Source organism: Phoca vitulina, unplaced genomic scaffold (assembly GCF_004348235.1).
Source record: "Phoca vitulina isolate PV1807 unplaced genomic scaffold, GSC_HSeal_1.0 scaffold13, whole genome shotgun sequence".
NCBI lineage: Eukaryota > Metazoa > Chordata > Mammalia > Carnivora > Phocidae > Phoca > Phoca vitulina.
This window is the reverse complement of record NW_022589716.1, coordinates 9,583,264-9,595,344: the sequence shown is the minus strand read 5'-3', so window position 1 is coordinate 9,595,344 and position 12,081 is coordinate 9,583,264. Positions and strand designations below refer to the sequence as shown.

Here is a 12,081-nt window from a genome sequence, read left to right as displayed (position 1 = left end):
TTCTAGAAAGTAGGATGTGAACCATGGTGTAACCACAAATCCAAGCCTGGTAGGATCGTGTACTCATTCATTATGTATTTACTGAAACCACAAAAGAAAGCCACAACTTAATGAAAAGTTTATTTCAAAACTTGAACAGACTTTCCTCCAAAGGGGTGCAAATGGCCAAAAAGCACAGGAAGATGTCCAATATCATTCATCATGAGGGAAATGCAAATCATACTGCAGTGAAGTACCACTTCCCACCAGTTGGCTAGAATTTGAAAAAATGAAAATAACAAGTGTCAGCAAGGATGTAGAAAAATTGGAGCCCTGTACATTGTTGGTGGGAATGTAAAATGGTGTAGATGCTAAATACTCGTAGTGGTATCATTCACAGTAGCACAAAAAGTGCACACAATCCATATGTCTATCAAAAGATGAGTGGATAAACAAAAGCTGGTATAGCCATACAATGACATATCAATCAGCTATAAAAAGTAACAAAGAAGGGCACCTGGGTGGCTCAGTCAGTTAAGCGTCTGCCTTCCGCTCAGGTCATGATCCCAGCCTCCTGGGATCGAGCCCTGCGTCAGGCTCCTTGCTTGGCGGGGAGCCTGCATCTCCCTCTCCCTCTCCCTCTGCCTGCAGGTCCCCCTGCTTGTGCTATCAAATAAATAAATAAAATATTTTTTAAAAAGTAACAAAGAACATGGGGTGCCTGGATGGCTCAGTTGGTTAAGCGTCCAACTTGATAGAGGCTCAGATCCAAGCCCCACATTGGGCTCCATGCTCAGTGGGGTGTCTGCTCGAGATTCTCTTCCTCTACCCCTCCCCCACCCCTGCACTCTCTCTAAAATAATAAATCTTTTTTAAAAAGTAATGAAGGACTGATGCATGCTACAGTGTGAATGAGCCTCAAAAACATATTAAGTAAAACCAACACAGAATATTTTATGATTTCATTTATATGAAGAGTCCCCAGGAGGGAAATCTACGGAGACAGGCTGCAGACTGGTGGTTGGCATTGGCTGGAGGATGGGATGCAGGCAAGGGATTGCTTCAGGGGCACAGGGTTCTCATTTAGGACAGTGAAAATGTTTTAGAACTTGATACAAATCATAGTGGTTGCTTAACACTGTGAAGGTACTAAATGCCACTGAATTTGTTATTATGTGGTGAATCTAAAAATGGTTATGTGAATTTTACTTAAATTAGATTCATGTTCTGTGTTCTTTTATGTGATGGTCTGTCAGGTGCGGCCACAAAAGAACAGAAGCCCAAGAACACAAAATTTATTATACTCCAAGGTCTGAAAGAGGAGGTCACTGCCTGTCCCCCAGGGTCACAGGGGCAGCATCAGGTATGGTCAGGTGACAGAAGGCAGGACTGAGAAAACAGCTTTTCCCATGGTCTTTGTTGGAGTGGGAAAGGCAAGGCAGGATAGGGTAAACAGTTTAGGATTGGCTGGTTTGAGTATTTTCTGTGGTCTCTAAGTTGTTGGGGGGACCTCAGATGCTTCGTACCTGGCTTGGGATGATTAAAGCAGAGGAATATGGCCTTCTGGGGGTGTACAGGACAAAGAGAGGAGGTATGGCCCTGAACAGGTTCGTTTGTGGATGAAAGGCATGCTCCGGGATGAGTCCTTTGCTATCTCTAAGAACTGGCTGGCCCTGGGAGGGGCAGTCTCTCCCAACTCAGAAACGGATTTTTTTAAGGACGACAAAATGGCCTAATACGAAGAACCTAAAATATATATATATATATAATAACATATTGGAAAGGGAGAGAGAGGGAGAAGCAAAGAGAACCTACTGACCTAGGTTCTGGGAACAGCACTGAACCCAGAGTCCTTGCTCTCCTGGAACTCGCCTGCTAGTGGGGGCAACAGAAAATAGAAAATGAGGTAAGATAAGCTTGGGTAGTGATTGGGACTTTGAAAACAGGAAAGCAGAGTCAGGTAGTAGAACATACAGTAGGGGGTGGGGAAGCCATTTCAATAAGGTGGTCAAAGAAGGTCTCCCTGAGGAGGGAGCATGGAGCAGAGACACGTGAGTGGAGGGGAGCTCCATCTGGAAAGGCTATCTAAGGAGAGGAGGCAACAAGTGAAAAGTTCTGAGATGAGAGTGTGTGTGGGGGGAGATCTGAAGAGCAGGGTGGCCAAGAGGGACATAGAGAGGGTGACACGGCCAGGGCCAGATCATGCAGGCTTATGAAGACCCAGGAGGACTTTTGGAATTGTTCTAAATTTAATGGGAAGACACTGAAGAATGAAGAGCATCAGGTGACGCAACCTCCATGTGGCACAACCACAGGGGGCGCCATGTACATGGACCACACTGTAAAGGAGTGTCTCTGGAGTTGGCTGAGTGGGCGGCCCTGCAACCCCAACTCTCCTACCCATGGCAGACATTGCTCATCAATTACAGGCCCCACTCACCCAGCACTGGATGCTCAGAATCCTTCTCCACCAGGGACCCCAGATGACCTCAGCCACTTCCTCAGAGCTGAGCGTGCCAGGCCCAGTCTCTGCCATCATTTTCCCTGACCCTTTGCTGACACAGGGACCTCCTGGGGCTGGTCTGACAGAGACACGGTGACACAGAGTGGGAGGAGACCTGATCAGTTCTTTATTGGGAAGGGGATGTTGTCTGTAATCCGACAAATCTGTGACCCCAAAAAAATCTCGAGTTCAAGACCCAGATGGGATGCTGTGAGGTCGTAGTTGCCACGGAAAAAGCCACGGGTACGGTAATTATGCCAGCGCCAATAGACCTGGATGATGCGGGCTGCGTGGAGCAAACGGCAGTATCTCTGGCGGATGCGCCACATGCGGACCAAGGACTGCAGCTTGACCGCTGCCCATTCTTGCCACAAGAAGGACTCGAGGACTGCTCGTTTTCTCTTCTCCAGCAGCTTTGCCAGCGTCACCTTCCACCAGTGCTGAATGATACATGCTCTGAGGGCTGCGTGTAGCAAGGTCCTGCGCACCAGAGTGCCCCGCCACCACGCCTGGATCTTTACGGCTTTCTGCTCTTGGTCAGGGCGCTTCTTTTTCTTTGGGGGGAGAGGTTGCAAAGATAAAGAAGGGATTCTCAGGGAACATTCCCCACCCACCTCAGCTCCAGGGCATGCCAAGAAGGGCTTCCTCAGAAGTTCAGGAGCACTGGGCAGGGACCCAGTAGACCAGATATGTTTCCTGTCTGTGCCCCTCTCTCTTAATGCACCTGGACACATCACATTGTCCCCTGAGGCTCAGGCTCCTCATCTGTAAAATGGAGCATTCTGGCACTAGCTATCCCGCCATTACATGGACCTGGTTGGCCTGTCTGGAACAAGCATGCCCTGAATCATGTTCCACCTGGGCCTGGCCACCTACCTGGGCTGCATAGTCCTTCCCTCCCCCCGCCGCACCGAGACGGCTGGAGAAGCAGCATCCTTTGTTTGCTTTCATGCCTGACTCCAGCTCAACCCACAACCTGCTGTGTCCCTCTGTCAAGTCACAGTATTAGAAGTTTCTCTGCTCCACACAGTGTGGAGTCTTTCTCATCTAGCTCTCAATTTCACTTGTGTTCTCACATCTTAAACTTCAGTTAGCACGCATGCACGCACATATGTGTCTGCACTCACACACACAGTTCTAGACTCGGCTTTCCCTGCACGTGGCAATGCCCTCCCCAAACACAGCCTCACTGCCCCATGCCCCAGCTTGGCATGGTCTGCTCCCACTCGTCAGGGGTTCCCCTCCCTCCAACCAAGTCTCTGTGCCTCAGTCACCCCCCTTTCTCTGACCGAGAAGGAATTCGGAGGAGAGGATAACCAAGGATGAGCTGGAATGAATGCTCTGGATAGGGCAAGCATTCATCCTGGTTGGCCTGGGACATTCTCAGTTTATGCTTATTATTCCTGAGGAATCATTCATAGCACTACCTGTCACATACAAATGGAACCTGGTTCAGATGACAGATTCCAGGATCAAGCCATGCTATGGGGCACAGAGAAGACAACCCATCAGTCCTTGAGAATAGGAGTCACCCTCAACTTTGAGGGCCTTCAGTGACCTACCTTTGGTGGACGGGGTGGGGGTGGAGATGGAGGAGGTGTGGGTGGAGGCTCTTTTTTCTTTTTCTTCTGTTTTTCTTTCTCTTTCAGCAATGTGGTTTCATCAACATCTTCTATTATGATTTCACAAAAGTGGCCATCCTTCTGTAATCAGAGTTTAGAGGGGAAAGGTATGGGTAGGTGTTCTCTGTACAACTTTGTGCCACATCTGCCTCATACTCAACTTCCTGCCTGGCCCAGAGTCCCTAGATGTAGAACTTGCATCCTGAGTTAACTGTGGGAATCCACCTTCCCCTGCCTGCAATTCCGGGTAGCTCTCTCTTACACAAAACCGAATGCCCATGACTTGGCTATAGATGGTTCAAAGCCCCTCAGGTCTGTAATCCCTTAAATTTCCCATGGTTAAGAGCATAATGGTTCCATTGCTCCCAGATCTGTACTCTCCCAGCCGCAGCCTGGCAGGAAGAGACAGGGATATGATGTCATAAGGGCACCTATGACTCAGGCACCAGGATGGTTCCAGACAGTTGAGTTCTTTTTGGTGAAAATATGGAAGTCCTTGCCCACTCTTTCCTACCATAAGTGCCCAAAATTTGGCAAAAAAGGCAGCACACAGAAAATACTGCCCACGGACACAAAAGTGTATAGAGACAGTCATTTCCGGCTGGTCGATAAAAACATAAATTTGAGACAATTTAAACATCCATTAATAGAGCATTCAATTAGATGCATTTCATTTCAATCAAACAATGGAACCAAGTAATGATTAGAAAGAATGAGTTTTCAGCAAAATCTTAAACAAGCACTTCACTAAAGATTTATGAATGGCTAGGAAGCAGATGAAAAGATCCCCAACATCAGTCACACGGGAAAGGAAAATCAGAACCACAGTTACTCAGTTCTTTATTCACCTCTTCTCAGCAAAAGGATAATCCTAATGACTCAGCACACTATTATCTGACGTGGAAATCTCTCCAGATTATATGTGCTTTTTTCAAATTGAAGCACAGTTAACACACCCGGTTACATTAGTTTCAGGTGTACAACACAGTGACTGGACACGTTTAACCCCTGCTATATTTTTATCCGCCACCTTATTTTCAACTTTTCATCACATTTTGTTAACAAAATAGAGGTGTCTTTTTTTCCCTCAGCATTCTTATATTTATTCAAATTCAAAAATCAAAATTTGATTCCCGTACCGCTAGGGTACACAGAGCACATACAATCATATACAGAGCGCATATAACAGTGAAGAGCAAACCCCCTGGGAAACCTTCTAGAATAGCAGTCACCCTGAAAGAATTCTGAAGACCAAGAGCTGCTAATGAAGGAATGTGCTGAAGTCAGCCTTCCTCCCACAGGCCAGATGCGGAGCCTGGGGGCCAGGTCACTCTCGTTCAGCTCAGTTTGTGGCGCCATCTCGGGGCTGTCCCCACCACAACAGCTTCTCGTGCTTTCACGCCATCCTCCTTCCGGACAGTGCCGGGAAGTTTGGTTTCTGTGCATGTGCGTGGGGAAAGGTGACAGCGCCACAGGCTCCCGAGGCACACCATCGGCGTGGGAGTGCGCCTTCCCAGGCAAAGCGACAAGACCCGTGTGGGTGGCGGAGAGACGGTCCCAGCTTGCGGAGAATACCCTTTGGGTAACACCATTTCTCTCTCTTTAAAAAAAAAAAAGAAGTATTAAATTCAATATGCTGGCTAACTGAACATAAAAAAAATAAACAGTATTAAATTCAGATGCACACAGAACCACAAAAATAGTAATCTATTATGTTTTATTATGAACACATCTTGAATTCTTACCTTGCTCTTTTACCAAGGGTATTAACGTTTTTGGAAACATCTAAACAAGAGACCTATCAATCAAAATAATTCTGCAGAATCTTGCTGAAATGACCCAGAGAAGAATGTGAAATGGTGTTCCCGGGTCCCATTGTACAGAATCTCTGTGACTTCCTGGAATTCTAGAAATCTCCAGTGCAGCCATATGCTGAGCGGACCGGATGCAAAATGTTCAGCAGGTAGCTCAGACGACTTTCAGCATTTGTGTGAAAGAACTGCCTTTGCCTCACAGAGGAGATCCAACACAGAGTCAGTATCTCGAGGTGGAAAGTCAGGACAGGGGACAAAGGCACTGAGCAATCAGTGAGCTCCAGGGAGAGCAGCCTCTGGAAAGAGAAGCACCAAGACAGGGATGCTGCTGCCCACTGATGGCCCTTCCTTGGATGTCCAAGGTCAGTGCGATCCTGGTCGCACCAGGGCTAGAGGAGATGCATGAAAGAATCTCACTGTGATCTTTCGTCTTCAGAATAACATCTGGGCCACCACCACCTCGGCTGAGGATCTACGCATCTGCTCCTTGGTCAGCTCAGAGCCCCTGCGGGCGACCTGCGGCTGCCCGGCCTCCTCGCTCACCGTCAGCTTCCTGGAGAGGTATATGCCCGTGGCCTGATCCTCCTGGAGGAATCTCTCCACGTCTTTCTACGCTTTTGTGTATTTGTACTTAACAATGAGTTCATACCCCCGATGGCGAACCTCTGCGTCCTGCTGGGGGAGGCGGTATGTGGAGTCGAGGTTTTGCAGAGTTTTTCGGGGGTTGAGAGTCTTCTGCTTCACGAGATGCTCCAGAAGCAAGACAAGCTGGTCTGGGAGGAGCTTTGCAAACACTTCTTTGGTCTCCCTTTGTTTCTGTTTTCAGGGTCTCTGGTCACTCGTATTCATTTCTTGACCGTGTGAGCCTGGCGCTCCCTCTGCAGTGGCTCACCCCCTAGAAGGGGAGGGTGGGGGGGAGCTGGCTGTCAGCAGAGCAGGAGGAGTGCGGGGGCCCGCAACACCTAAGGCACAGCTCGGGAGGTGGGCGGCAGGGGCGATAAAATAAATCAAGGTGTCTCTTGATTCAGCAAGGAAGTCTGTATTTTTAATAGATGAATGCTGCAAATTCACATTTATCATGATTTCTAATATGACTGGAGTTATTGTGATACTGTTTTATGGCTTCCACGCCTGGTTTTCCCAGGAAGTGGCCACAGAAGGGAGGAATGCTTTGTGTCGCAGCCCCCGGGGAGGGAGGGTGTTGCCCCTCAGCTCCTGGCCTGGCCTTCCCAGCTGGCTCTGGCTACAGACAGACTCTCTGTTGTCCTACCCTGAGTGGAGGAGATGCCTGGGCCGGGGATGCAGAATAATAAAGCCCAAGTCCTATAGTCCCTGGGGACAAGCATTAGACCATGTTCCCTGTCCCTATTTGCATCCCAGTGAGCCTGAAACCTAGGGTCTATTTTAGAGAGGAGATTTTCCAGCTCTGCCTTGGGTGGACTAGACCCAGCCCCCCACCCCCTTCTATGTAGTAGATTTCCATAAGTGGTCATCAGGTTGGGTAGCCTAGGGTATCCTACGTCATGGCCTTCTTTATTTCAAGCTCCATCTGGCTTCGCGGACCATACAGTTGTAACAGGAATCAAGGAGGGACCTGGTAACATTGTCTGGGGGCCTGAATCTAGGGGCAGCTACATCCATATTTGCCCCTTGAAAAACGGGCCTCCAAGAGATAACCATGTCAAATCCCTGGAACCTGGAAGGTTACCTCCTACAGTAAAAGATGGGATTAAGTGAAGGGTCTTGCGAGGAGGGGCTCATCCCGGATTATCTGGGTAAGACCTACATGCGATCACATGCATGCCTCATCAGAGAGAGGCTGTGGGAGTTTTGAGAGAGACACAGAAGGAAAGATGACGTAAAGATGCAGGCAGAGATCACAGCGGAAGCTGGAAGAGGCGAGGAAGGAATTCTGTAGAGCTTCTTGGGGGAATCTGGCTCTCCTGATGCCTCGATTTCAGGCTCCAGCCTACAGAATGTCAAGAGAACACATTTCTATTGTTTTAAGCTCCCATGTTTGTGGTACTGTGTCCCAGCAGCCACGGAAACTCATACACCCCCTAAATTTAAGTAGGGCAGTGAAGTCTCTTTTTTGCTTAAGCTAAGTCGGTTTTCTATCATTTGCAACTGAAAGAGTCCTAATTCAGACAGGAGTTTAAGAGAAGAGAGAGAGGCAAAAGAATAGAGTGTTATCTGAGCACAATGGAGGAGAGAAGAGGGGGAGCTAAAGGGGGGGGAGGGGGTAACGAGGTCCGTCGGTGCCGTTAGGCAGGCACTGCCCCGGGAAGGAAAGGACAGGTGGAGACAGCGCAGCAATGGGAATTTTATCCAGGCCACATGGTGGTAATAATCATTGATGGGACTGTTACAATGATCAGTTATGACATAGGAATATCCATGCCATTATCTCCAACTGTGTGTGTGCGTGTGTGTGTGTGCACATGTGTGTGTCAGAGAGACAGAGGCCAGAGAGAGGAAGCTGATCTGAGACATAACCCAAAGCTGCCAATCTAAGTCTGCCTGAAAACCTAAATGATGGAGCACCAGCTTTTTGAGAGGAAAGGTGGCAAATAGGGATAAGCCAAATTCCATTACCTAATAGAGCAACACTGGGCCTTGTTTGCTTTATGCAAAGACATAAAAATCTTGGCCACATACTAAGAAGGAGTCAAGGTAATTCGAGGTTGGGGGCAGGTGCTAGAAAAAGCAGAACTTGCCTGAGGAAGGAGAAGGAAAAAGAAGGGGGAGTGGTCCCTTCTCAAACCCACGAAATTGCCAAATGTGCAGGAGACCTTTATTGGTACATGCAAGGGCAGATCCAGCCACGGGGAATGCCCAGCCATGAGGGGGGATGTCTACACATCTTACTGGTGGCAGGTGCAGCCATAGGGAGATGTCTACACATTGGAAGAATGTCTAGCCATGGGTGGGAACATTTAGCCATAATGAGGATGTCCAGTCATGGAAAGAGGTCCTGCCATGGGGTCGAAGCTCAGCTGTGATTAGGGATGTCCAACCATGAATAAAGATATCTCTCAGAAGCTCAGCTGAGCTGGAGAGAGTTGAGAGTTGGCAAGTATCAGAGTAGATGTCCTGACTGTGACCTTGAGGCCCTCAGGGGAAGAGGAGGACAGGAGACTACTTGAGGCCACTTGAGCCTGAGATGGGTGCCCTGGCTGGTCCTTGAGGCTTCATGGGTTTTTTGGCCTGTGTGGGTCCTGCTCTCCCAGAAGGCTAATAACTGGGTACCTGGAAGATGGGCCAGACACAGGGGATTCAGCCACAATGAGGGAGTTTACTGTCACCCCAATTCCACTATCCTCGTCAAAGATGATTGCTAAATTTTATAGTGTTTATTTCTCTAATCCTCTCCTTTTAAAAATAATGCCTTTATAACACATACATAGAATATGTACCTAGATAGGAACCATATTATACAATTAAATTTGTTTTACTTACACCTTCCCTGTCAGTCCATAGAGAACAAACTCATTCTTTGTGGTTTTGTTATTTCTTAGTGGGGTTTGATGAGTTTTCACAATTCTGTATTCCCTGGTAACCACCACCCAAAACAAGACACAGCAAATTTCTGTCTCTTTGTGCTGTTTGTAGGCAATACCACTTACACCCCCACCCAGATGTAAACTGTTCTGAATTATTTTACCTATAGTTTAGTTTTGCCTGTTTTCTAAGTTTTTGTAAGTGGAATCATCCTGTAAGTATGATTTCATGTCTGGTATCTTTCATGTCTGGCTTCTTCAATTTAGCTTAACATTTTTGAGATTCACCTATGCTGTTGTGGGAGTCAGTAGTTTACTAATTCTTGTGTTAAATTTTCTTTCTTTTTTTTAAAGATTTTATTTATTTATTTATTTATTTATTTGAGAGAAAGAGCACAAGCAGGGGGAGTGGCAGGCAGAGGGAGAGGGAGAAGCAGGCTCCCCACAGAGCAGGGGGAGCCCGATGTGGGACTCGATCCCAGGACCCCCGGATCATGACCTGAGCTGAAGGCAGTCGCTTAACTAACTGAGCCACCCAGGCACCCTTGTGTTAAATTTTCTAAGTCCTATGAATTTGACTCCCTTAGGTACCTCATGTACATGGAATCATACAGTATTTTTCTTTCTGTGACTGGCTTATTTCACTCAGCATAATGTTCTCAAGGTTTATCCATGCTGTAGCGTATGCCAGAATTTCTTTCCTTTTAAAGGCTGAATAATGTTCCATTGCGTGTATATACCACATTCTGTTTATCTATACATTCGTCAATGGCCACTTGGGTTGCTTCCATATTTTAGCTATCATGAACAATGCTGCTATGAACACGGGTGTATAAACATCTCATTGAGACCTGTTTTCAATTATTTGGGGTATATACCCAGAAGTGGGATTGCTGGATCATATGGTAGTTCTATTTTTAATTTTTTGAGGGCCCACCATACTGTTTTCTACAGTGGCTATACCATTCTACATTCCCACCAACAATGCATGAGGGTTCCAATTTCTCCACATTCTCACCAACATTTGTTATTTGCTGGGTTTTTTTTTTTTTTAAATAATATCCATCCTAATGAGTGTGAGGTGTGTCTCACTGTAGTTTTGATTTGCACTTCCCCCATGATTAGTGATGTTGAGCATCTTTACATGGACTTATTGGCCATCTGTATGTCTTCTTTGGAGAAATGTTTATTCAGGTTCTTCTCTCATTTTTAAATTGGGTTGTTTCTTGTTGTTGAATTTTAGGAGTTCTCTATATATTCTTGATATTAATCTCTTACCAGATACATGATTTCAAATATTTTCTCCCATTCTGTGGGGTGCCTTTTTACTCTGATGATAGTGTCTTTTAATGAACAAAATTGTAGTTTAATTTGTCTTTTTTCTTTTGTTTCCTGTGCCTTTGGTGCCATATCCAAGAAACCATTGCCAAGTCCAATGTGCAATTTTTACCCTATGTTTTCTTCTGAGAGTTTAAGAGAGTTTTAGGTCTTACATTTATGTGTTTGATCCACTTTGAATTTTTTTATATGGTGTTAGATAAGGGTCCAAAGTCCTTCTTTTGCATATAGAGAACCAGTTTTCCCAACACCATTTTTTTGAAAGCACTGTCCTTTCCCTATTGAGTGGTCTTGGCATCCTTGTCAAAAATCACTTGACCATATATGTGAGGACCATATATGGGGGCTCTCTGTTCTATTCCGTTGGTCTGTCTTCATGCCAGTACCACAGTGCCTTGATTACTGTAACACTGTGGTAACTTAAAAAAAATTTTTTTGTAGTAATTTTTGAAATCAGGAATCAAGGATGTGTGAGTCCCTCAGCTTCGTTCTTTTTCAAGACTGTCTTGGCTATTTAGAGTTCTTTGAGATCCCATATAAATTTTATATTTTTATTTATTTTTCAAACAAGAAGTCTCACATATTTATTACTGAACCAACCTACCAGTGCAGAAGCAAAGTAACAGAGAAAAATCATTTCTTCAATAAAGCACATCTATTGTTCAGATAGTAGTGATGTTTACACATGACCTTCATTCAGCATGAATATATATGTACCATCTCATGTTTGATCCCGTATAGACCTAGCTTCATTCTTCTCCAGTGCCTCCTCTTGGAGTTGTACCTGCCTTTATTACCAGTTTTCATCTGAATCCCCAGAGGAATGGGATGATTCTGCTTATGTTTCTTGGTCAAGAATCGCTTGATCTTGAAAGTCTTGTGAGAAGACATGGCAAGGAACAGTCAACTGCACACACCACAACTGTGGAGAAAAGAAGAGAAGATTCCATATGGATTTTAGAATGGATTTTTTTCTATTTTTTCTGAAAAAAAAAAGTTTTTGGAATTTTGATTGGGATCGCATTGAATCTGTAGATTATCTTGGGTAGTACTGACAACTTTACAATATTAAGTCTTCTAATCCATGAATGTGGCATGTGTTTCCATCTATTTTTGTCCTCTTTAATTATTTTCAGCAATGTTTTGTAGTTTTAATTGAACTCTTGTCTTTCATTTTCTTGGTTACGTTTGTTCCTATTTTATTCTTTTTTATGTTACTGCAAATGAATTTTTTATAATTTCCTTTTCAGATTGTTCATTGTTAGTGTATAGGAATACAACTGATTTTTATCATTGACTTTGCATCCTGCTACTTTGCTGAATTC

General features: G+C 45.5%; 2 protein-coding genes across 2 annotated transcripts in view; both read right to left on the bottom strand.

Moving 5' to 3' along the window:
* Positions 1 to 2,588: 2,588 nt before the first annotated feature.
* On the bottom strand, positions 2,589 to 5,463 carry LOC116636946 (IQ domain-containing protein F5-like). The gene is made up of 3 exons (XM_032412142.1): positions 5,404 to 5,463; positions 4,045 to 4,185; positions 2,589 to 3,036 (listed from the first exon to the last, which is right to left on the bottom strand). Exons 1-3 carry the CDS (start codon positions 5,461 to 5,463, stop codon positions 2,602 to 2,604), a joined length of 636 nt encoding a protein of 211 aa, XP_032268033.1. The 3' UTR covers positions 2,589 to 2,601.
* Positions 5,464 to 11,485: 6,022 nt separating this feature from the next.
* The window catches only part of GRM2 (glutamate metabotropic receptor 2), a 51,812-nt gene continuing 51,216 nt past the window's right edge, over positions 11,486 to 12,081 (bottom strand). The window contains exon 7 of the transcript XR_004300372.1: positions 11,486 to 11,678. The gene's annotated coding sequence lies outside the window, so the exon portion shown is untranslated. The remainder of the gene's footprint in view (positions 11,679 to 12,081) is intronic.

Bases quoted from the DNA above. Each gene is read 5' to 3' on its own strand.
- LOC116636946 (XM_032412142.1), bottom strand. From the start codon at position 5,463: ATGGCGCCACAAACTGAGCTGAACGAGAGTGACCTGGCCCCCAGGCTC. The intron at 4,186-5,403 runs GTGGGAGGAAGG...CTCTGATTACAG, and splicing joins CCAGGCTCCGCATCTGGCCT to AAGGATGGCCACTTTTGTGA. The intron at 3,037-4,044 runs GTAGGTCACTGA...CTCCCCCCAAAG, and splicing joins CCCCACCCCGTCCACCAAAG to AAAAAGAAGCGCCCTGACCA.